This window comes from Dysidea avara, chromosome 3 (genome assembly GCF_963678975.1).
Source record: "Dysidea avara chromosome 3, odDysAvar1.4, whole genome shotgun sequence".
Classification (NCBI taxonomy): Eukaryota; Metazoa; Porifera; class Demospongiae; order Dictyoceratida; family Dysideidae; genus Dysidea; species Dysidea avara.
In genome coordinates this window covers 36,967,246-36,993,687 of record NC_089274.1, presented here as the reverse complement: position 1 = coordinate 36,993,687, position 26,442 = coordinate 36,967,246, and the positions used below count along the sequence as shown (strand labels likewise).

General features: G+C 38.0%; 1 protein-coding gene across 1 annotated transcript in view; it reads left to right on the top strand.

Annotated features, from left to right (window-relative positions):
* Positions 1-26,442, top strand: part of LOC136250832 (sushi, von Willebrand factor type A, EGF and pentraxin domain-containing protein 1-like) — a 96,469-nt gene that overhangs the window by 48,151 nt on the left and 21,876 nt on the right. Inside the window, exons 16-24 of the mRNA XM_066043152.1 lie at positions 1,092-1,280; positions 8,189-8,683; positions 10,064-10,264; positions 18,803-18,991; positions 20,834-21,328; positions 22,021-22,221; positions 23,348-23,539; positions 24,321-24,518; positions 25,796-25,987. Coding sequence (XP_065899224.1) covers positions 1,092-1,280; positions 8,189-8,683; positions 10,064-10,264; positions 18,803-18,991; positions 20,834-21,328; positions 22,021-22,221; positions 23,348-23,539; positions 24,321-24,518; positions 25,796-25,987 — 2,352 coding nt within the window. The remainder of the gene's footprint in view (positions 1-1,091; positions 1,281-8,188; positions 8,684-10,063; positions 10,265-18,802; positions 18,992-20,833; positions 21,329-22,020; positions 22,222-23,347; positions 23,540-24,320; positions 24,519-25,795; positions 25,988-26,442) is intronic.

Below are 26,442 nucleotides of genomic sequence, written 5' to 3'. Positions count from 1 at the left end.
CAATAAAGCACTCTGTGGGCAATAAAGCACTCTGTGGGCAATAAAGCACAGTTACCCACGTGCTCTAGTGCAGCATGTATTTTGACAGGTTTTGGTCACAACCCACAATCGATTCTATTGTGATACATGGTGAAGTAGTTTCATGATATCTCCAGGACTTGTCCATTTAGATGAACGTCTGCCATGCCAAACTATGGTAAACTACATTTGAGTTGCTTTGTTAAACCAGTTTGTGTGCATTCAGGCTTCTAATAATTTGTGCAACGTGTGTTAATTACGAGTTCTAGTGTATGGTGATGCTACATGGCTAGAAAGTTCCATAAATCATTTAAAGCATTGCTTGCTCATGCTATATGAAAAATAAAACACCCAGCGCTTTATTAGCGTATCAGCCATGTGCTTCGTACTTTATTTTTCATATAGCACTCGCGGCAATGATTTAACATATACATAAAGCTTAAATAATAAAAGCAACACTATATCGATTGAAACAATTCAACACTTCATAGCAGAAAGAGCACAAGATTACTTTTGGGTATCAACCACATCATAACGAAGGATAATAATGGCTGGCATAAGCCATCAACCATCCCTAGCGTATTGTTCATGCACTCACACACACACACACACGCACGCACGCACAAGCACACACACACACACACACACACGCACACACACACACATACATAAAATTGAAACTTACTATTGCACACTAATACACCAAATTCATTTTGGTTTGACCTGTCCAAAGTTGAGAAGTCTAGTTTTTTGATACCCATTTTCTTTCAGATCTCATAATGGCATTGGAAATAATGCAGTGCCATTTCTGATGGCCTTGATTACTGGGACAGGGTACTACTAGCTTGAATCTCTCTTTCTGTGTGGCTTATCAAAGAAATGATTTCTGTGTGTTCTGGTGATGTTTATAAGATCTCCACAATCCATTATTACCAGTTAATTACTTTTTGCACACTATAATTTATATTGTGTGCAGGTCAGCCCACAATTCATTATTTGTATGCTGATACATTCAACATATTTTGTGCATATTTTACATTAAGATGGTAATGTATAACTTGTTTAACTTGCAGTTACTTGTCCATCACTTGGCAATCCTAATAATGGAGTGATGACTTGTTCACTGGGAGATGATGGAGTTCCTTCCTATGAAGACACTTGTAGTTTCACATGTAACACTGGTTATGTGCTAACTGGTAGTGACACTAGGACCTGTCACAGTGATGGAAGCTGGAGTGGTAGTGAAACCATGTGTAGGAAAGGTAGGAAATGTGTTAGTACATTTACATTGGTGTTTGTATGTCTATATGGAATAGGAACCCGATGATTTAAGGGTACCATATCTAGGCTTAATAACGATGTTTTTGCTTGGGAGAAATCAGTTTACTACTGCTTCTATAGTCTTACTTGTAGTTCACATATAGTACTGCCTATACACTATGTAAATAGTAGTATACATCAAGACACACGATAGTGTGTCGTGCAGCCCAAGAAGCCGGCGCGCCACACCGTGAGTATATTGACAGGAAGAACGAAAACGTCATTTTCACACCTTTGTATCTCGGTGATCACTTATCTGATTGGAACCAAATTTGCTACACAGTTGCCCGCCAGCCAAGGGAGTCTACATTCCAAATTTGAAGGAAATCGCTCCAGCCATTTCCGAGATACGAGCTGCCAAAGTTTCGTTTTTTTTTTCTTCGTTTTTTTTTCTTCTTCTTCGTCTTTTCGCACACTTGCAAAAATTGCTATAACAAGCAAACGCGTACTCCGATCGCCTTGAAGTTTGGCACACAGAAAGGGAGTCCAAAGGCGAATCCTAGCATCAAATTTGGTACAAATCCGATGAATGGTTCAGGAGTTATGACCGATTATTCGCGTAAAACAAGATCGATTTGTTGTCACGCCTACAGGGTAAACCGCATCATGGAATGAGTTGAAAATTGCTATGCAGATGGAGTAACCATCGTAGGAGTACCTTTTGGTGGTTTGAAAGGAATCGAGATAAAGACCACGGAGATATGACACAAAACCCAACCTGTGTCACAATTACGCGATCGATTTTTATGAATAAAAAAGTATTAGTTTTCACGCCTACTAGGCAAACTGCTTAGAGCAATGAGCTGAAAATCGGTGTATATCTGGAATAATCTTCATAGAAAGTTCTTGCAGTAGTACAGAAGAATCGGATTACAAACCACTTAGTTATGATTCGAAAGCCAACTCCGTGTAGCAAATGCGAGATCGAGATACTCTAATAGAACAGTCACCCTAATAGAGCATTCTGCTAATTTATTTACTCCATTTTAGAATTTTATTACATCACAAGTTATTCTGTAGGGAGTTCAGCTGCAAACAGTTAATCTTATAGACAATTCAGCAAGAAGACAGTCACCATGTGGAGAGTTAAGCAAATATATCACTATAGAGATTCAGAACATTACAAGTCACACTGAAGAAAGTTCAGCTATAAACAAGTCATGCACTGTGTAGAGAATTCAGCTACAATTAAGTCACTCTCTAGATAATTCAGTTACACAGAATTCAGCTACACACAAGTCACTGTGGAGAGAGTTCAGCTACAAACAAATTACCCTTTAGAGTGATCAGCTACAAACAAAACACTTTGCAGGGTGTTCAGCTGCAACAAATCAACCTTTAGAGCGATCAACAATGAATAAATCAACACAAATCTACCTGTAGAGAGATCAGCTAGAAACAGATCAACCTGCAGAGAGATCAGCTACAAACAAATCACCATATAGAGAGTTCAGCTACAAACAGATTACCTGTAGATAGATCGGCTACAAACAAATCAACCTGCAGAGAGATCAGCTACACACAAATCACCCTGTAGAGAGATCAGCTAGAAACTACACACAATGTAAGGAGTTCAGCTACAAACAAATCACCCTGTAGAGAGATCAGCTACAAACTAGACACAAAGTAAGGAGTTCAGCTACAGGTAAATTACCCTGTAGAGAGTTCATCTACAAACAAATCAACCTGTAGAGCAATCAGCTAGAAACAAATCACCCTGAAGAGAGGTCAGCTACAAAAAATCACCCTGTAGAGAGATCAGCTAGGAACAAATCACCCTGAAGAGAGGTCAGCTACAAAAAAATCACCCTGTAGAGAGATCAGCTACAAACAAATTGCCCTGTAGAGAGATCAGCTACAAGCAAAACACCCTGTAGAGAGTTCAGCAACAAAGAAACCACCATGTAGAGAGTTCAGCTACCAACAAATTACCCTGTAGAGAGATCGGCTACAAACAAATCAGCCTGTAGAGAGTTCAGCTAAAACAAATCAACCTGCAGAGAGATCAGCTACACACAAATCAACTTATAGAGAGATCAACTACAAACAAATCACCCTGTAGAGAAATCAGCTAGAAACTACACACAATGTAAGGAGTTCAGCTACAAATAAATCACCCTGTAGAGAGTTCAGCTAAAACAAATCAACCTGCAGAGAGATCAGCTACAAACAAATCACCTTTTAGACAGTTCAGCTACAAATAAATTACCTTGTAGAGAGATCGGCTACAAACAAATCAACCTGCAGAGAGATTAGCTAGACACAATTTAACTTGTAGAGAGATCAGCTACAAACAAATCACCCTGTAGAGAGATCAGCTAGAAACTAGACACAATGTAAGGAGTTCAGCTACAAGCAAATCACCGTGTAGAGAGTTCAGCTACAAACAAACCAACCTGTAGAGCGATCAGCTAGAAACAAATCACCCTGAAGAGAGGTCAGCTACAAAAAAATCACCCTGTAGAGATATCAGCTAGAAACAAATCACCCTGAAGAGAGGTCAGCTACAAAAAAATCACCCTGTAGAGAGATCAGCTAGAAACAATTTACCCTATAGAGAGATCGGCTACAAACAAATCAACCTGCAGAGAGATCAGCTACACACAAATCAACTTATAAAGAGATCAACTACAAACAAATCACCCTGTAGAGAGATCAGCTAGAAACTACACACAATGTAAGGAGTTCAGCTACAAATAAATCACCCTGTAGAGAGCTCAGCTAAAACAAATCAACCTGCAGAGAGATCAGCTACAAACAAATCACCTTTTAGACAGTTCAGCTACAAATAAATTACCTTGTGGAGAGATCGGCTACAAACAAATCAACCTCCAGAGAGATTAGCTACACACAATTCAACTTGTAGAGAGATCAGCTACAAACAAATCACCCTGTAGAGAGATCAGCTAGAAACTAGACACAATGTAAGGAGTTCAGCTACAAGCAAATCACCGTGTAGAGAGTTCAGCTACAAACAAACCAACCTGTAGAGCGATCAGCTAGAAACAAATCACCCTGAAGAGAGGTCAGCTACAAAAAATCACCCTGTAGAGATATCAGCTAGAAACAAATCACCCTGAAGAGAGGTCAGCTACAAAAAAATCACCCTGTAGAGAGATCAGCTAGGAACAAATCACCCTGAAGAGAGGTCAGCTACAAACAAAACACTTTGCAGAGAATTCAGCTACAAACAAATCAACTTGTAGAGAGATCAGTTACACACAAATCAACCTGTAGAGAGATAAGCTAGAAACAAATCACCCTGTAGAGAGTAGCTACAAGCAAAACACCCTGTAGAGAGTTCAGCAACAAAGAAACCACCATGTAGAGAGTTCAGCTGCAAACAAATCACCTTATAGAGAGTTCAGCTACAAACAAATCACCCTGTAGAGAGATCAGCTAGAAACTAGACACAATGTAAGGAGTTCAGCTACAAGCAAATCACCCTTTAGTGAGTTCAGCTACAAACAAATCAACCTGCAGTGAAATCACCTACAAAAAAGCACCTTGTACCGAGTTCAGCTACAAACAAATTACCTTGTAGAGAGATCGGCTACAAACAAATCAACCAGTAGAAAGATCAGCTACACACAAATCAACTTGTAGAGAGATCAGCTACAAACAAATCACCCTGTAGAAAGATCAGCTAGAAACCAGACACAATGTAAGGAGTTCAGCTACAAGTAAATCACCCTGTAGAGAGTTCAGCTAAAACAAATCAACCTGCAGAGAGATCAGCTACAAATAAATCACTTTACAGACAGTTCAGCTACAAACAAATTACCTTGTAGAGAGATCGGCTGCAAATTAATCAACCTGCAGAGAGATCAGCTACACACAAATCAACTTGTAGAGAGATCAGCTACAAACAAATCACCCTGTAGAGAGATCAGCTAGAAACTAGATACAATGCAAGGAGTTCAGCTATATACAAGCAAAATCACCCTTTAGTGAGTTCAGCTACAAACAAATCAACCTGCAGTGAGATCACCCACAAAAACGCACTTGTACAGAGTTCAGTTACAAACAAATCACCCTGTAGAGAGATCAGCAACAAAGAAACCACCATGTAGAGAGTTCAGCTGCAAACAAATCACCCAGTAGAAAGATCAGCTAGAAGAAGTTACCTTGTAGAGAGTTCAGTTACAAAGAAACCATCATATAGAGAGTTCAGCTACAAAGAAATTACCCCGTAGAGAGTTCAGAGTTCAGCTACAAAGAAACCATCATGTACAGAGTTCAGCTACAAAGAAACTACCTGTACAGAATTCAACTACAAACAAATTACCCTGTATAGAGATCAGCTAGAAGAAGTTACCTTGTAGATAGTTCAGCTACAACAATTCACCCTGTAGAAAGATCAGCTAGAAGAAGTCACCTTGTAGAGTGTTCAGTTACAAAGAAACCATCATGTAGAGAGTTCAGCTGCAAACAAATTACTCTGTAGAGAGTTCAGCTACAAAGAAACCGCCATGTAGAGAGTTCAGCCTCATACAAACTACCTTGTAGAGAATTCAACTACAACAAATCACCCTGTAGAGAAGAAGTTACCTTGTAGAGAGTTCAGCTACAAAGAAACCATCATGTAGAGAGTTCAGCTACAAAGAAACCACCTAGTAGAGAGTTTAGCTGCAAACAAATCACCTGTAGAGAGTTCAGCTAGAAACAAATCACCCCGTAGAGAGATCAGCTGGACGAAGTCACCTTGTAGAGAGTTCAGCTACAAAGAAACCATCATGTAGAGAGTTCAGCTGCAAACAAATCACCCTACAGAGAGTTCAGCTACAAAAAATCACCCTGTAGAGAGTTCAGCTAGACGAAGTCACCTTATAGAGAGTTCAGCTACAAAGAAACCATCATGTAGAGAGTTCGGCTACAAAGACACCACCATGTAGAGAGTTTGATTAGCTGCAAACAAATCACCTGTAGAGAGTTCAGCTAGAAACAAAATACCCTGTAGAGAGACCAGCTAGAAGAGGTTACCTTGTAGAGAGTTCAGCTACAAAGAAACCATCCTGTATATAGTTCAGCTATATTTCAAGTCACCCAGTAGAGAGATCAGCTGCAAAAAAATATCCTGTGGGGAATAATGGGCATTTAATAAATATATGTATATAATTTGTATAATTACTAATGAAATCAAAAATAATTGAAGTACTAAAAGTCTTCTTTAAGTTCTTTTCTTCTTCCTGTAGTAAAGAAAAAAACACATGGGTTAAAGAAGCCCCAAAGCCAGCCATAGGCTGGCTTTGCAGTATACAAATACAAAAAGAAGTGATATCTAATCAAAAACAGCCAAGCTGTAAAAAAAGGTGCGGCCCCCAAAAAGGCCATGGTGAAAAAAGATGTGAAATCCAAGATGGCGGCCAAGAAATGGCTGTGATGGTAGGTTAATGGTTACATTTTAATAATGACAATTCAGGTGAATTTTGTGCCGCTTGGTCTTGGCACCAAATTCACGTGAATTGTTGTTATTAAAATGTAACCATTAACCTACCATCACAGCCATTTCTTGGCCGCCACCTTGGATTTCACATCTTTTTTCACCATGGCCTTTTTGGGGGCCGCACCTTTTTTTACAGCTTGGCTGTTTTTGATTAGATAGTATATACTGCATGCAATCTGCCAAAAAGCATCTGTCAGTATGAAGTAACCTCTAACAGTGAAAATATCAAGTCCATGGTGTCTGTCATTATTAAGTTGTGCTTGGCATTAGGCAGCTAGTTCGTTAGTCAGCCAGCCAGCCAATAGAAAATTCCACAACATTATATTGCAATTTAACAATAGCATTTCATATCACAGTGAAGGCATTCTTAAGCTTGATATACAAAACCAATGCTACCAAGGCACCATGAAAGTATTGTTATATATGTAGGCTGGTACATTTCATGGAAATATACAAACCCTTATGATCCCTACAACACAATACTACCATACTGTGTAATACTGTACAGCACAAACCAGCTGAATGTCAAACAAGAAATGCACATAACATGCAAGTTATGTTTTTCCAGCACATGAGAGATCATGTAAATTAATGTTAAAGGTGTTTGCCATTTGCTGAATCCTTTTCTTGTTCTCACAAAAGGAGATAAATCAAAAAGTACATGTCCAATTTGGGTTACTGGTCAAAACTTTCATTGTTTCTAAATAATTATTAAATTTTAAAGTTGCATCACAGTGGTGGCAACAGTCATTAACTTTATTTAGTTTATCATTTCAAGTCTCTCCCTACAGTCAGATCCCATATAGTCACTGCCTTTTATTGCTTAGTGTAACTGACTATAGTATGCTCCTCAATGTTTATCACCACTACAGACTTTGTCAGAATAGTTGTGTTTGGACAACCACTGTACTTATTATGTAACCTATTATTATACCAGGCGCTCACCCACAGCCAGGCTGCTAAGTGCCTACCCAGTTTCTGAAAAACTATTCTCTACCTGGGTGTTTGTATGTATGTACGTAGTATGTATGTATGTATTTATATATGTTTGTCCTTCCACACCATGTGAGCAATACTTTGTGTACCAAACATAACATGTGGAAGGACTCAAGTTTTTATTGGAATAAGTGGATAAAACAAAGAAAGGGTAAAATTAAGATTTGTCTAAAAATAAATTTACCATTTTCTTTTCACTTGATACTCACTAGAGGGCCAAAAAAAACCACCAGATGGATTTTTTCAGTTGAAGGATGCTTTCCAAGATGGCATTTTGGTGTTTGTTTTATTAGGATGTTTGAAAAAAACAACAGATGATTCCTATTATGAACTTGTTATCATGGTTTATGACACATTTAATCATTTTATACTTTAACTATACACATTTGTGTTGTTTATATTCAACAGAAGGACAACTTTGCATAGAAAATGTCAATGTTCAGCGAATTGGTTTGGATGAAATGAATCATAACAGATTAGGAATTGTTCCACATCTCAATTTCCATTGTAATGCAAGAATAACTGGAATCAGAGTCAGATTAATACCTGATAAAGATCGGAATAATTACCCTTACATACAAGTATGGAGACCATTATCACAGGATTCAACAATTTATAGTAAAATTGCTCAAGTTCAAGTTGATGAAAGTCACATTGTTGAGTTAACTTATATAGAAGCAAACATTCCTCTCACTGGTAATAACAGAATACTTGTTCAGTCAGGAGATGTTATAGGATATTATCATCCACCTAATGCTCGTTATAGAGTGAGGACCATAGAGACAGCTGGATATGTATTGTATATGTTTGATGGTGTTGATGGTTCTACTGCTACATCAATTGATTTTAATAATGCTAACCATCACTATGGTTTACGTCAGCCATTAATCCAGTTCACTATTGGTAAGTGGGACAGATTGTCAATATAGGTTAGACTAGAGTACTCAAATACACATAAGGATGTGTATGTAACTACAGTAGGACCTTGATTATCTGAATCTCAATTATCTGATGGTATAAGTGACTGCTCTCTATTAGACAATATTGTCATTAGGTGAATTTTCTATTAGAGTAACTGTATGTTCTATTAGAGTAGTTGAATGGAACTGTGTAGATAAATGAATGGGCTTCATTTATTTTCAGAGTTCACTTTACAGAGTTCACTTTTTAGTTTATTGACTTCATTTTTAAGGCACACAGGTGTTAGGATAATGGAGGTCCTACTGTAGTTTGTCTTTGTCATTGGTTAGCATTACTCTATTGGTGCATACTCTTGATTGCGTACTCAGCTTATAAGAGAATGTCTATCCAGTCACTGGCTTCAATGCTTGCTTTAAAACACTTGTTTTTTTTGTTTAGTAACTAATAATGATGATTTATTAGTAATTGTATTTTGTTCTCATATGGTATTGTCAATAAGCAATTAATCACCTCTTTAAAGAGTACTCATATGTGACCAGCAGTCAATCAAAAACACTCATAGTGTGCCAACGAAATGTGATATAATGTGATTTTCAGACACATACATAACTTTTGTGTGGCCTTCTACAAATGGAGCAATAATTACTATGCAAATCCCCTCCACCTTCAGCACCTAATATACATATCACTTTTGAATGAAATTGCCATATGCATTCCCAACATATGGCACTCAAAGTTTGACTAAGTTTTATGGTTTCTTTTCTTCAGAAGTCTAGAATTTATTGTGCAAAAATGATTATAAAATGCAAACACATAATTTGACTACCTCGAAATATGGCTTATTAAGTATGTATTGAGGTGAGCATGCACACAAGTCTGATGCACATTGAAACAGTATGGATAATCATTTGCATAAAGACCAATATAAAATATATTACATGCCAAGCTAAGCTAAAATTGACTAGTATTAACATCATTGCAGCCATTCCTAGCCACTAATTTAAATTTCATGATATTTTAAGCCCTATTTGTTTTTACTTTGGCATACATGTAAATGCACAGTAACACCAGTGTAATCTTAAGTTACTTCATTTTGTTTGTGACCACTTAAGGGAATGTGAATGGTGATTAAACTGTATTATAAACTTTCCCCTTTACCATTTTATGTTGGAGGCGTAAATATTTTTGTACAACTCGATGGGTGAGTAGTTACTTATAATTTCCAGCTGGAGTTACTGTTTAAAACTCATTGTATTACAGTTACATCTAATAGCAAAACTTTCTCTTGCTTCATTAACTTTAAGCAACACAACACTTTATCATGTGTGATACTGTATTGTTATTAGTTCTACTTCATTTTAGACACCCAGTGTGTTACATTGGCTCCACCTAATGGTGCTGAAATGTTGTGTTTTAATGGTTCCACGCATACCACTGGAGTGGGTTATGAGGGAGACATTTGTAATTTTACATGCAACACCGGTTATGAGCTAACTGGTAGTGACACTAGGACCTGTCAGAGTGATGCGGGATGGAGTGGTACTGAGCCCATTTGCACAAGAGGTGAGTAATGGGAGCATGCACATCTGTATATGTGACAGTCTTAGCTAAAACCGAACTTGTTCGCACAAGCATGTATATTGAGAAAATCAAAATTTAAGCTAAATTTGTATAATCACGTATGTTACAAAGAATAATATACGAGTTTTTATTGGACCATTACTCAAAAAAGGAAGACACAAATGGATTAAAACTATATGCCATCCTATTCTCCTGTTCATGAAAGTTTGAAAATCTTTGTTTTGTTTCTGTAGCCCTAACAGTGTGCATGTCATGTGCTTTTGTTTACAATGCAGTAAACGTAAGAAAGATCGTCATCATTTCTTCAACTAAACCACCTTCATACCTATATGTGTAGGTGACTACAGGGCTAACACTCTACTTTGGCTAATTTGCTAATCCACAGTGAACATTTTTAGCCAAATTGCAACATTGTAAACTAATGCAAATGCTAGTTATGGCTGTGAATGTAAGCGCCTGTAGTTTATTTTCAGTATAGTCGCTGTACTAATTGATTATTTTGCTCTTCCTACTGTCTAGTGCTATAATTCCAAAATTACTCACCACAGAAAGCTGAAACTTTGGTGATCCATTCCTTGGGCACTGCAGATAATACTGAGAAGATTTAAAAAATTGAAAGGTGTGCGAACAAGTCGAGTTTTTGCTGAGACAATTGTATCTAATCAAAAACAGCCAAGCTGTAAAAAAAGGAGTGCGGCCCTTGAAAAGGCTATGGTGAAAAAAGATGTGAAATCCAAGGTGGCGGCCAAGAAATGGCTGTGATGGTAGGTTAATGGTAAAAAATTTTAATAACAACACTTCAGGTGAATTTGGTGCCGCTTGGTCAATTGGCACAAAATTCACCTGAATTGTCGTTATTAAAATTTTTACCTTTAACCTACCATCACAGCCATTTCTTGGCCGCCACCTTGGATTTCACATCTTTTTTCACCATAGCCTTTTCAAGGGCCGCACTCCTTTTTTTACAGCTTGGCTGTTTTTGATTAGATTTCACTTCTTTTTGTATTTGTATACCCCAAAGCCGGCCTATGGCCAGCTTTGGGGCTTTTTAACCTATATATTTTTCTTTTCCACAGGAAAAAGAAAAAGATGAAGGAGATTTTATAAATACTTTAACTCATTCTGATTTTATCAGTAAATGTACAAATTATATATATAATGCATATATCAAAAGTTCATAATATAAAAAGAGAGCATATATTTATTACATGTCAATTAATCCCCACAAGATAATTTGCAGCTGATCTCTCCACTGGGTGACTTGAAATGTAGCTGAACTCTTTACAGGGTGATCTGCTTGTATGTAGATGAGCTCTTTTCAGGATTCTCTCTACAGGGTGACTTGACTCTAGCTGAACTCTCTGCAGGGCTATCTGTTTGTAGTTGAATTCTCTACAGGGTGATTTGTTTGCAGCTGAACTCTCTACAAGGTAACTTCTTCTAGCTGATCTGTCTACAGGGTGACTTGTTTCTAGCTGGTCTCTCTACAGGGAGATTTGTTTGTAGCTGAATTCTCTACAGGGTGATTTGTTTGCAGCTGAACTCTCTACATGGTGGTTGCTTTACTTTGTAGCTGAACTCTCTAAAAGGTGACTTCTTATAGCTGAACTCTCTACAGGGTGATCTTTTCATAGCTGAACTCTCTAAAGGATGATTTGTTTGCAGCTGAACTCTCTACATGATGATTTCTTTGTAGCTTAACTCTCTACAGGGTGATTTGTTTGTAGCTGAACTCTCTACAAGGTGATACTTCTAGGTTATCTCTCTACAGGATGACTTGTTTCTAACTGAACTCTCAACAGGGTGATCTGTCCATAGCTGAACTTTCTACTGGGTGATTTGTTTGCAGCTGAACTCTCTACATGGTGGTTTCTTTGTAGCTGAACTCTCTACAAGGTAACTTCTTCTAGCTGCATTGTTCTCTCTACAGGATGATTAGTTTGTAGCTGAACTCTCTACAAGGTGATACTTCTAGGTGATCTCTCTACAGGATGACTTGTTTCTAACTGAACTCTCAACAGAGTGATCTGTTCTTAGCTGAACTTTCTACTGGGTGATTTGTTTGCAGCTGAACTCTCTACATTGTGGTTTCTTTGTTGCTGAACTCTCTACAATGTGACTTCTTCTAGCTGAACTCTCTACAAGGTGACTTGTTTCTAGCTGATCTCTCTACAGGATGACTTGTTTCTAGCTGAACTCTATACAGGTGATTTGTTTGCAGCTGAACTCTCTACATGGTGGTTCTTTGTAGCTGAACTCTCTACAAGGTAACTTCTTCTAGCTGATATTTTTACAGGGCATATTTGTTTGTACATAGCTGAGTTCTCTACAGGGTGATTTGTTTGCAGCTGAACTCTCTACATGAGAGTTTCATTGTAGCTGAACTCTCTACACTGTGACTTCTTCTAGCTGAACTCTCTACAAGGTAACTTCTTCTAGCTGATATTTTTACAGGGCATATGTGTTTGTAGCTGAGTTCTCTACAGGGTGATTTGTTTGCAGCTGAACTCTCTACAATGTGACTTCTTCTAGCTGAACTCTCTACAGGGTGACTTGTTTCTAGCTGATATCTGTACATGGTGACTTGTTTCTAGCGGAACTCTCTACAGGTGATTTGTTTGCAGCTGAACTCTCTACATGGTGGTTTCTTTGTAGCTGAACTCTCTACAAGGTAACTTCTTCTAGCTGAGTTCTCTACAGGGTGTTTGTTTGCAGCTGAACTCTCTACATGGTGGTTTCTTTATAGCTGAACTCTCTACAAGGTGACTTCTTCTAGCTGATCTCTCTACAGGGTGATTTGTTTGTAGCTGAACTCTCTACAGGTGATTTGTTTGTAGCTGAACTCTCTACAAGGTGATACTTCTAGGTGATCTCTCTACAGGATGACTTCTTCTAGCTGAACTCTCTACAAGGTGACTTGTTTTCTAGCTGATCTCTCTAGAGGGTGACTTGTTTCTAACTGAACTCTCTACAGGTGATTTGTTTGTAGCTGAACTCTTTACATGATGGTTTTGTTGTAGCTGAACTCTCTACTAGTTAACTTCTTCTAGCTGATCTTTTTACAGGGCATATTTGTTTGTAGCTGAGTTCTCTACAGGGTATTTGTTTGCAGCTGAACTCTCTACATGGGAGTTTCATTGTAACTGAACTCTCTACACTGTGACTTCTTCTAGCTGAACTCTATACAGGGTGACTTGTTTCTAGCTGATCTCTCTACAGGGTGATTTGTTTCTAGCTGAACTCTCTACAGGTGATTTGTTTGCAGCTGAACTCTCTACATGGTGGTTTCTTTGTAGCTGAACTCTCTACAAGATAACTTCTTCTAGCTGATCTTTCTACAGGGCATATTTGTTTGTAGCTGATCTCTACAGGGTGATTTGTTTGCAGCTGAACTCTCTACAATGTGACTTCTTCTAGCTGAACTCTCTACAGGGTGACTTGTTTCTAGCTGATCTCTCTACAGGGTGACTTGTTTCTAGCTGAACTCTCTACAGGTGATTTGTTTGCAGCTGAACTCTCTACATGGTGGTTTCTTTGTAGCTGAACTCTCTACAAGGTAACTTCTTCTAGCTGATCTTTCTACAGGGTGATTTGTTTGTAGCTGAATTCTCTACAGGGTGATTTATTTGCAGCTGAACTCTCTACAAGGTGACTTCTTCTAGCTGAACTCTCTACAGAGTGATTGATTTTTTTGCAGCTGAACTCTCTACATGGTGGTAGCTTTGTAGCTGAACTCTCTAAAAGGTGACTTATTCTAGCTGAACTCTCTACAGGGTGATCTTTTCATAGCTGAACTCTCTACAGGATGATTTGTTTGCAGCTGAACTCTCTACATGATGATTTTATTGTAGCTGAACTCTCTACAGGGTGATTTGTTTGTAGCTGAACTCCCTACAAGGTAACTTCTTCTAGCTGATCTATCTACAGGGCGATTTGTTTGTAGCTGAGTTCTCTACAGGGTGTTTGTTTGCAGCTAAACTCTCTACATGGGAGTTTCATTGTAGTTGAACTCTCTACAGTGTGACTTCTTCTAGCTGAACTCTCTACAGGGTGACTTGTTTCTAGCTGATCTCTGTACAGGGTGACTTGTTTCTAGCGGAACTCTCTACAGGTGATTTGTTTGCAGCTGAACTCTCTACATGGTGGTTTCTTTGTAGCTGAACTCTCTACAAGGTAACTCCTTCTAGCTGAGTTCTCTACAGGGTGTTTGTTTGCAGCTGAATTCTCTACGTGGTGGTTTCTTTATAGCTGAACTCTCTACAAGGTGACTTCTTCTAGCTGATCTCTCTACAGGGTGATTTGTTTGTAGCTGAACTCTCTACAGGTGATTTGTTTGTAGCTGAACTCTCTACTAGGTGATACTTCTAGGTGATCTCTCTACAGGATGACTTCTTCTAGCTGAACTCTCTACAAGGTGACTTGTTTTCTAGCTGATCTCTCTAGAGGGTGACTTGTTTCTAACTGAACTCTCTACAGGGTGATTTGTTTGTAGCTGAACTCTCTACAGGTGATTTGTTTGCAGCTGAACTCTCTACATGGTGGTTTCTTTGTAGCTGAACTCTCTACAAGATAACTTCTTCTAGCTGATCTTTCTACAGGGCATATTTGTTTGTAGCTGATCTCTACAGGGTGATTTGTTTGCAGCTGAACTCTCTACAATGTGACTTCTTCTAGCTGAACTCTCTACAGGGTGACTTGTTTCTAGCTGATCTCTCTACAGGGTGACTTGTTTCTAGCTGAGCTCTCTACAGGTGATTTGTTTGCAGCTGAACTCTCTACATGGTGGTTTCTTTGTAGCTGAACTCTCTACAAGGTAACTTCTTCTAGCTGATCTTTCTACAGGGTGATTTGTTTGTAGCTGAATTCTCTACAGGGTGATTTATTTGCAGCTGAACTCTCTACAAGGTGACTTCTTCTAGCTGAACTCTCTACAGAGTGATTGATTTTTTTGCAGCTGAACTCTCTACATGGTGGTAGCTTTGTAGCTGAACTCTCTAAAAGGTGACTTATTCTAGCTGAACTCTCTACAGGGTGATCTTTTCATAGCTGAACTCTCTACAGGATGATTTGTTTGCAGCTGAACTCTCTACATGATGATTTTATTGTAGCTGAACTCTCTACAGGGTGATTTCTTTTGTAGCTGAACTCCCTACAAGGTAACTTCTTCTAGCTGATCTATCTACAGGGCGATTTGTTTGTAGCTGAGTTCTCTACAGGGTGTTTGTTTGCAGCTAAACTCTCTACATGGGAGTTTCATTGTAGTTGAACTCTCTACAGTGTGACTTCTTCTAGCTGAACTCTCTACAGGGTGACTTGTTTCTAGCTGATCTCTGTACAGGGTGACTTGTTTCTAGCTGAACTCTCTACAGGTGATTTGTTTGCAGCTGAACTCTCTACATGGTGGTTTCTTTGTAGCTGAACTCTCTACAAGGTAACTTCTTCTAGCTGATCTTTCTACAGGTGATTTGTTTGTAGCTGAATTCTCTACAGGGTGATTTATTTGCAGCTGAACTCTCTACAAGGTGACTTTTTCTAGCTGAACTCTCTACAGAGTGATTGATTTCTTTGCAGCTGAACTCTCTACATTGTGGTTTCTTTGTAACTGAACTCTCTACAGTGTGATTTGTTTGTAGCTGAACTCTCTACAGGGTGATCTGTTCGTAGCTGAACTCCCTACAAGGTAACTTCTTCTAGCTGATCTTTCTACAGGGCGATTTCTTTGTAGCTGAGTTCTCTACAGGGTGATTTGTTTGCAACTGAACTCTCTACATGGTAGTTTCTTTGTAGCTGAACTCTCTACAATGTTACTTCTTCTAGCTGAACTCTCTACAGGGTGACTTGTTTCTAGCTGATCTCTCTACAGGGTGACTTGTTTCTAGCTGAACTCTCTACAGGGGATTTGTTTGCAGCTGAACTCTCTACAAGGTAATTTCTTCTACCTGATCTTTCTACAGGGTGATTTGTTTGTTGCTGAATTCTCTACAGGGTGACTTGTTTCTAGCTGATCTCTGTACAGGGTGACTTGTTCCTACTGAACTCTCTACAGGTGATTTGTTTGCAGCTGAACTCTCTTACATGGTGGTTTCTTTGTAGCTGAACTCTCTACAAGGTTACTTGATCTCTCTACAACATGACTTGTTTCTAACTGAACTCTCTACAGTGTGATCTGTTCATAGCGGAACTTTCTACTGGGTGATTTGTTTGTAGCTGAACACTTTGCATGATTGTTTCTTTGTAACTGAACTCTCTACAGGTAACTTCTTTTAGCTGATCTCTCTACAGAGCAATTTGTTTGAGCTGAACTCTCTACATGATGGGTTTCTTTGTAGCTGAACTCTCTATTAGGTACCTTCTTCTGGCTGATCTGACTACAGGGTGACTTGTTTGTAACTGAATTCCCTAAAGAATAATTTGCAATGTAATATAATTGAGTAAATTATAAATGCAGCTGAATGCTTTATTAGGGTGACTGTTCTATTAGAGTATCTCGATCTCGCATTTGCTACACGTAGTTGCCTTTCGAATCATAAATCAGTGGTTTGTAATCCAATTCTTCTGTACTACTGCAAAGACTTTCTATGATGATTATTCCAGCTACATACTGATTTTCAGCTCATTGCTCTAAGCGGTTTGCCTGATAGACACGAAAACTAATAGTTTTTTTATTCATAAAAATCGATCGCGTAATTTTGACACAGGTGGGGTTTTGTGTCATATCTCCGTGGTCTTTATCCCGATTCCTTTCAAACCACAGAAAGGCACTCCTACGATGGTTGCTCCATCTACATAGCAATTTTCAACTGATTCCTCAAAGGAGTTTACCCTGTAGGCGTGACAGACCTTCGACCTTATTTTACTCAAATAATCGGTCATAACTCCGTGAATGTTCATCGGATTCCTACCAAAGTTGGTACACAGATCCGCCTTAATGAGCCCTTTAAGTGTGCCAACTTTTAGCCCGATCCGAACACGCATTCGTGTTTTATGGCGGATTTTGCGAAGTGTGCGAAATGAAGAAGTAGAAGAAAAAACGAAGAAATTAAAACAAAATTTTGTTCGCTCGTATCTCGGAAATGGCTGGAGTGATTTTCTTCAAATTTGGTGTGTAGACTCCCCTTACTGGCCGGCACCTCTCTAGCAAATTTGGTTCCAATCGGGTAAGGGATCACAGAGCTACATAGGTGTGAAAATTGCGTTTTCTTTCTTCCTGTTAATATACTCACGGGTGGCACGCCGGCTTCTTGGGCCGCACGACACACTACCGTGTGTCTTGATAATAAGAAGAAAAAAAACTAAGAAGAAAAATCGAAACTTTGGCAGCTTGTATCTCGGAAATGGCTGGAGCGATTTCCTTCAAATTTGGAATGTAGACTTCCCTGGCTGGCGGGAAACTCTGTAGCAAATTTGGTTCCAATCGGATAAGGGATCACCGAGATACAAAGGTGTGAAAAAGACGTTTTCTTTCTTCCTGTCAATATACTCACGGTGTGGCGCGCCGGCTTCTTGGGCCGCACGACACACTACCGTATGTCTTGAGCGATACAGTTGTGTTGAGAGATCAAAGTGTTTAATTCATATTAAAGCAGTCACATGCAACATATACATATTCAGCGTTGAAACCGGGTCACTACCGCTGACCCGGATGACCCACTGACCCGGATGTGACCTGGATTGACCCGGATTAATTAAAGCCGAGGCGTGTGATAAGAACTATGTTTCAGGTAGTCTCAAGCGAGCGAGACTACATTTTGAGCATTTGATTTGTGCATAAACGAGTAGTTATGTGATAACTAAGCTGGTAAGCTTATAATTTAAAATCAACCAGTGGGTTATGGTTCCACGTAGCTACTGTGAGTTTATAGACTGCAATTGGGTGTGGCTTCGTGCATACCTAGTATTACAACTTCCCGATATATTGAAGTGGGTGTGGCTCACAAAAGTACTTATCCTGCTGCAAGACTTGACTATATACAACTCTTACAATAATTGATTAGTGGGCGTGGCTCTACATAAACTTGCAGACAGGCAGTGGACACAGTTTCGTGCTACAGACTGCACTTACTAATAAATGGGCATGGCTGAGTGTATGTTTGTAATACAATAAGTGGGCATGGCTCACAAAAGATCTATGTGACTAGTTTCCACGTCGTCAAACGAACAATTTTGTTTCTCACGTGGTCTAATCCGGGTCAGACCTGGATAAGTTGTAAACTGGGTTGGACCGAGATGACCGGAGAAAATGTGACCCGGTTGACCCAGATGACCCGACACGGTTTCAACACTGGTATGTAGCTGCTTATTGAGAGAATTGTAATTGAAGAAATTATTCTAGCAGAGGGATTTTAGTGAAATGTCCTAATGGAACACGGTCATAATGTGGTCTAGATATATTTCAATTCTAGGGAAATGCAATAGCACAATATAATTGGGACGTGATAATGATACTCACATGAGCAATTTAAATGCATAATAAGTCAGGCCTGCACTGCAAAATTAGCTATTATGTTGTATACACTGCAGGTACTTGTCCTCCACTTACTGATCCTAATAATGGAGTAATCATTTGTTCACTGGGAGATGATGGAGTTCCTTCCTATGAAGATACTTGTAGTTTCACATGTAACACTGGTTATGAGCTAACTGGTAGTGACACTAGGACCTGTCAGACTGATGGGAGCTGGAGTGGTAGTCAGACCATTTGTCAAAGAGGTATGACATGTGTTTTGTATGTATGTGTTAAATGCCAATCAGAATGGAGAACTGCAGCACAAACTTTAAGGTGATACTGAATCAAATAAGTCCAGTCACGTAATGGTTAACCAATGCCTATACCAATGTTTTAATGGTGTGTGATGCATAATTTTGAATTTATTTAGCGAGAAAGGATATCACACAGCTAATCCTGGAGCACTCTATATGCATAACGGTAATCAGGCGATGGCAGCTGGTGCCATTCGTCAGAGGCAATTGAAAACTGGAAATGGAAACTGAAATGGTCAAATCGTTATATACATGTGTCCTAGAGTGAAGCCGGTCACCTTTTAACAAAGACCACCTTTAACAAAGACCACCTCTGTATAAAGACCACTTTGTAATTGAATTCTAAAGATAGTTAAGGCATACTTAATGATCTAATCATGGTCACCTTTTATAAAGACCACTTCTTTACATGGTAATATTTGATAAGCTCCACCACCAAACATGGTTTCATGGCTCATAGAAAGGGGTCTATGCCATCTACCATATTTTGATTCACACTTCACTAAAGACCATCTGACTATCCATACCATTATTGCTTAGGTTCTACCGTGTCATACAAAAATAGTCCTAAAGTGTAGCTACAGTGGTGAAGTACACTTTAATAAAGAAAACTGAGGTCTCATGTAAGGAGATGACTTTAAGGGCCTAATGTTTTTTTTTTTAACTGAACTGGCTGTTTTGATAAAGTCATGAAATATCTATTATTAAGATGTGAAGAAGTGGTCTTTGTAAAGAGGGTGTTTCCAATTGCCCATTTATCAGTGAATTAACCAGAATTGTGACAAGGTAATGATAACTTTAATGTTGATAATTTTAGTGAATAACTTAAGGGGTATCAATAACAATGGCTGGGTGATCTGACAAAGCTTGTTCTGTTAGCTCACTGAAATGCTTTGCTATGGTCTGTGAGTTTCCACATTTGTTTGCACATGACCACAAACATGCTGTCCAATTAACTTTGAATGGCAGCCTTAATCAATTCAGTGCCACCTTAAGATATATACTTGTTTACAATTAGAAGTATTAATTTGAAAGTAAAGTAGGGTTCCAACAATTAAAAGTAGTGAAACAAGATAAATGAATGATCGTAGTTACGTATTGCAACATGACTATGTGCTCTACATTTCATTCCTCAGGTCTCTAAAATAGTGCAGTGACTCGGATTTATGCAGTAACCTACACTTATGTTTAAATCCACAAAATATGTTGTAAAGTTTGTGGATGACACCTGTACAAAGGATAAAAGCCTGCAAATACCAAAGCATTCGTCAGTGCCATTGTCTATAGCTACATACTTTAAAAAAACAAAAAAAAACATGGTGAATAGTGTGCATTTAAATAATTATATATGACACTATTGTATCAGCCATATGTGCTGTTCAGAATACAGCTTAATAATTTAGTACTAGCAGCAAAACAGTGTAGGAATTATAACAATGGCTTATTTACCATGTGAGTAGTATATAGCGTTGGCTTAAATAACAACTCAACCCAACACTATATATACCAAGCAACAATATCTCAATCCCATCTCACCAGGCCTGTTCACAATCATGAGAAGCTTTCTGATTTCATCACTTTTTGCAAAAGAATCTAGACCAGCACAAGCAAGGATAGGGATACAGCACATAGAAAATGTAGTGCATTGTCATTAATTTTAACAGTGTGCACACTATTTTGAAATAAACTAGATTACTTATACGCATGTTAATTGCTAACTATTGTGACAGTTTTTTGCTTGGTGACCATTTTCTGTTTGTAGTTTTAATATGTTGTATATTTTGTATTCAGTACATGGGCAAGCTTGTATAGAAAATGTCAATGTTCAGCAAAGTGGTAGTGATGACATGACTCATAACAGATTGGGAATTGTTCCACATCTCAGTTTCCATTGTAATGTCAGAATAACTGGAATCAGAGTCAGATTACTACCTGATAGACATAGGAAAAATTATCCTTACATACAAGTATGGAGACCATCATCACAGGATTCAACAATTTATAGTAAAACTGCTCAAGTTCAAGTTAATGAAAGTCACATCACTGAGTTAACTTATGTAGAAGCAAACATTCCTCTTACTGGTAACAACAGAATACTTGTTCAGTCAGGAGATGTTATAGGATATTATCATCCACCTAATGCCCGTTATAGAGTGAGGACCATAGAGACAGCTAAATATGTACTGTATGAATTTACTGATGACGGTTCTACTACTACATCAGTTGATCTTAACAATGCCATTGATCACTCTGGTCTAAGTCAGCCATTAATCAATTTTACAGTTGGTAAGTGTACATAACTTTTGTTCATTAAGGTTTAGCAAGAATATCGTAATATGGGACAATGACTTGGTATTATCAAATGCTCTATTGTAGCATACCCAAACTTTTCCCTGACACTCTATATTTATCCCAGCTTTGTTCTAATGATTATACTTCATTTTGTGTTATAAAAGTGGCAGTAGTCATGACTTGCCATCTGGAAAGTTTCATATACCTTCATAGCAACCTGAAACTTACTGATGAGTTCCTATGAATATTTTTATAAAGGATTTTCTGACTAATTGACTAATTACTCTCAAATACAGCTCAGCAAAAGATAATGCTGTATACATCTGGGTTAGATTTTTCACATCTAGATTCCCCTTGATGTACATACTGCAGTATATACAATGCATGCATACATCATGTTCTTACCTCTGTCTTTCTGTATCCCAATTCTATTTCCTCTAGCTCAAAGATGTAAATTTGCCACATGGGTAGTGTATCAAAGGCTATGTGTGTTGGCAATTATGTTTTTATATCAATGTGGTAGGAAAAAGTGGTATGTAAGCCAGTGAGAAATCAATCAATGTGGGCTTTTGGGCTAATTATTTAATGACATGCTTGTCTTTTGCATTGGCTTCTGAGCCACACTACATATGTAAGTTTTGTGTGTTTTGTTTTTATTGGTGATATAATTTGTTTTGGTAACATAGACACCCAGTGTGTTACATTGGCTCCATCTGATGATCTTGAAATGTTGTGTTCTAATGGTGCCACATATACCACTGGAGTGGGTTATGAGGGAGACACTTGTAGTTTCACATGTAACACTAGTTATGAGCTAACTGGTAATGACACTAGAACTTGTCAGAGTGATGGGAGCTGGAGTGGTAGCAAGACCATTTGTAAAAGAAGTGAGTAATGTGTATGTATGGATTATGCTCTACATGCAGTCTTACTACATTCTTTTGCTTTTGATTTACAAACAATTTAACTGCTACAGTATTTCTCTCTACACCTACTATTGGAAGACACCCAAGTTACTAACCAGTTAAAAGGAATTAAATAGGGATGTAGGAACACTGAATGTAAATGCAAGCATGGATAAAGGCCAATGTTAAACATAGTTAGCTGTTGCAAGAATAATGTCACTACAACATGAGACCAAGGCAGAACCAAGATCGAGTGTAATAACAATAATATCAATCAAATATATTACACGTACCACTTTAACACCTTACTTCAAAGGAAAGAGAAGGTGAATAATATCAATAGCACTGCTACTGCTACCAGTGCTCAGGAATGCATCAAGGAGAAATGGAGGTAGTATATCAAAAAAACAAAACAATCATTCTAGAAGGGAGTATATTTTTGATATACTACCTCCTTTTCTCATTAATGCATTCCAGGCATTCCCAAAAATCATGTATTTCTAATGAAACTTCTTCATCTCTTCTGCTATAATACAATGACACTTTATGGGATCAGTTGTGGGATTTAGTTATGTGAATAATGCAAAGCTGGAAGTTGTGGACTTGGAAATAGTGGAAACAATTTTAGTTTATTTATGGCTGGTAAACTAACTGCTTTGGTTTACTTGAAACATCGTTATGAGCTCGTGTTTTGACTTTCATTACACAATGCAACTATTACATATCCCAGTGTACAAATGTTTAAGGATATTAGACTGTTGGGTAATATGGATAAGTTGGTTATCACTGGGTTATATAACTTACTTATTACTAAGTATCAGAGCCTGAATGTCTGTTATTACCCATCGTGGCACTTTATAACTCCCATACAGTGGGATTGTTGTATTAACGTTCATTTACTTGATCACTCCAGATATCAGCTCTTTCAGTCACCAGTTATTTTTATTTGCAAAATTGCACTATTATTTTTGCAGCTAAGCTGATTTTTTTTTGCATAGATAATATATACCGATGGGTAGTATACGAGTGCAAGTCTTAAATTAACTGAGTCAATGTGACTATAAAAATGACAGTTAACAGTTACTGGCTTTTTGTTTTCATATGGCAGGACATACTTGCCCATCACTGACTGATCTTAAAAGCGGAGTGATGACATGTTCACTGGGAGATGATGGAGTTCATTCCTATAAAGACACTTGTAGTTTCACATGTAACACTGGTTATAAGCTGTTTGGTAGTGATACTAGGACCTGTCAGAGTGATGGAAGCTGGAGTGGTATTGATACCCTGTGTGTAAAAGGTAACTAGCATATATATGATTGCATGAATATAAGAATGCTTGTGTATGTACATGTGTTGTGGAGGATAGAGCATTATATTAAAAGTGGTTAGTAGAATGCCAATAATTTTGCTTGAGCAAATATAATTCTTTGAGTAACACTGTAACATTACTATTGTCCAGCTGATATTAGCAAATGATATAGCTAGGTGTTAACTAGGTGAGTTCTCATGGAATAACACATTGGGTTGTTAATAATATAATGATATCCAAGGAAGGACATTACGTATCTATTATGGTTGAATTGATCGGTATTCGAGTACTCTCTAGAGTTAACAATCAAGAACTCATGATTACTAGTTGCATGTAGTCATACCCTTTTGACATGTTTTGTACCAACCTTAAACAGTTTACAGTTTTTCAAGTGTAACAACAATGATACACACACTGTATTAAAGTACTGATGTTAGTGTCCCTTACAAAAATTATGCCGATCAAACTCTACAGCCTTCATTGTGTCACTCCCTGATGACAAAAGCACCATGTGAGCTGGGTCATGTGATCTTAACGAGTACTCAAGTACCAGTTTTACTATCCAAGTACCAAAATCTTTAATGAGTACTCATCAAATATTAGTATTTATTTCAGCCCTAGCATCTATGTAGTCATTCACAAGGCTTGAAAACCTCTTGTAGGACACTGTTCCTGTCCTCACAGTGATATTGTATGCACTCATGTAGTATGAATAAGATGTTTATGTGTGTCTATAAAAATGTGTATTGCTCTATATATATGTGTACAGATGAACTTGTTGAGTGTCCTCCACTCACTAATCCTATTAATGGCATGATGACTTGTTCACTGAAAGATGTTGGAACTCCTTCCTATGGAGACACTTGTAGTTTCACATGTAAAATTGGTCATGAACTAAATGGTACTAGCACTAGGACCTGTCAGAGTAATGGGAGCTGGAGTGGTAGTGAGGCCATTTGTAAAAGAGGTAAGTAGCAAATGTATGTTTGTATCCAAGTATGTTTGTATGTATGTACATACATGTGTATTTGTTTGTTGGTAGAATGGTACTGTAGTAGAACAATCTCAAAGCTAGTTACTGTATAATTCCCAGCTACTGTTTTTCTGCATTGAGTGAAAATTTCTTTCAGTCTAACATTTGCAGTATGTAATACAATGGCCTTGCAGTAGACATGCATATAATGCTCATGATAGACTGTAACTGTTGTATTAGGCTTCCAGAGTACAACTAGCAATATGGTAGATTTTTATTCAAGTTCATGTCTATTTTCCCCTAAGTTTGTCTTTTCAGTCTACCCATCAATTTCAAAGTCAAACTAACCCGTGACACCTATACAATCACAAAGTGGTGCTGGAATAGTGACCTGCAAGAGTTGTGCAAGGTTCCTATGTGGGGGTTCTAGGAGGTCCCTATTGGTGATGATGTGAGCACTCAATGTCCCTTAATTCATCTGTTTACCATTTAATGAGACATAATTAAAATCAGTTCTATATACATCACAGTAATTTGAAGTCATTGTTTGAGGTCATAACTCCACTACCATAGGTGATGTATTTACACTAGTGGGTATGGTCAAGTCTATGTAGGTAAACTGCAAGACTTTAAGATGATGTTAGCATGATTTTAAGAATAGACTGTTAAGCTGAAAGAAATCTTGTTACTTTGATCTAATAGAGCAGTCAGAGCTACCACATATGTAACTACTGTACCTGCATATGGTCTGACTGCTGCAACCTTTCATCTGTTCTTAAATTGTTGTAGAGAGATAGCAATTGCGAAGAACCTGGCATGTCCTGACTTTTTAAACTGCTCTATCAGAGTATCTCAATGGTTTACAAAGGCCAATTCTCTTTAGAGCTTACTATGATTAACGTTCTTAGCATAGTGTCCTTATAATTGCACCAATATAATTGCAAATTCTTTAAGTTGGTCTAACTATGATCTTGGGTCATAAGCTAAAATATCAAGATTAACAGTAGCACTTAGGGTAACTGTATCTTGAGGGAAGTCTGCATCCAACCAACAAGGTATACCTTTTCTAACTACAGTGGAACCTGTCTAAGCCAGTCACTTTGGGCCTAAATTCCCTTAATAAATATCTCACCAAGGAAACGTATTTGGGTTCTTAGAGAGGTAGACCTTCTATACAGGTGGCTAGTATAACAAGTTTCACTGTACCACCTAAAGCTGTTGTTGTTGTTTTTTACTTTATGTTTGCGTGTGTGGATATTATGACCTTGTAGTTGCTTGTTTTCCACTGACTAATCCTAACAATGGAGCAATCACTTGTTTTCTGGAAAATAGCAATGGAGTTCCTTTCTATGAAGATGCTTGTAGTTTCACATGTAACACTGGATTTCTACTAACTGGTAGTAATTTTAGGATGTGTCAAAGTAATACGAAATGGAGTGGTACTGAACCCATCTGTAAAAGAGGTAGGTAGTACATGTTGTAATGTGTGTATCATGTTATAATATGCTGTCTGTGTTATAATATGTTCATGTTGAGCTGAATCCTGAAAAACAGCTAAAAATTAAAGGTGGATTTTTCTCAACAGAGTTAACATTTCAGCCAACCAGATGATTATTGGTAGCAGCAAAGGTGTCAACAACAGACACGTACGGTTTGGCTCCATCACAAGTTCGGGAAAGGGCTGTAATGGACACTGTGCTTATATAGCTTCCCCATAGGAAAGTATTGTGAAAATTTTGATTGGCCATAAATATTATGTCAAACTTTTGAACAAAAAGATTAAATATTTTTAGCGGGTCAAGCAGTACTACAAATGAGCCCCAAATTTCAAGATTATGTGTAATTGCATCCATGAGTTATTAAATGTTTTTGAGGATTCAGCTCAACATGAACATACTATAGTCACATGTCCCTCTAA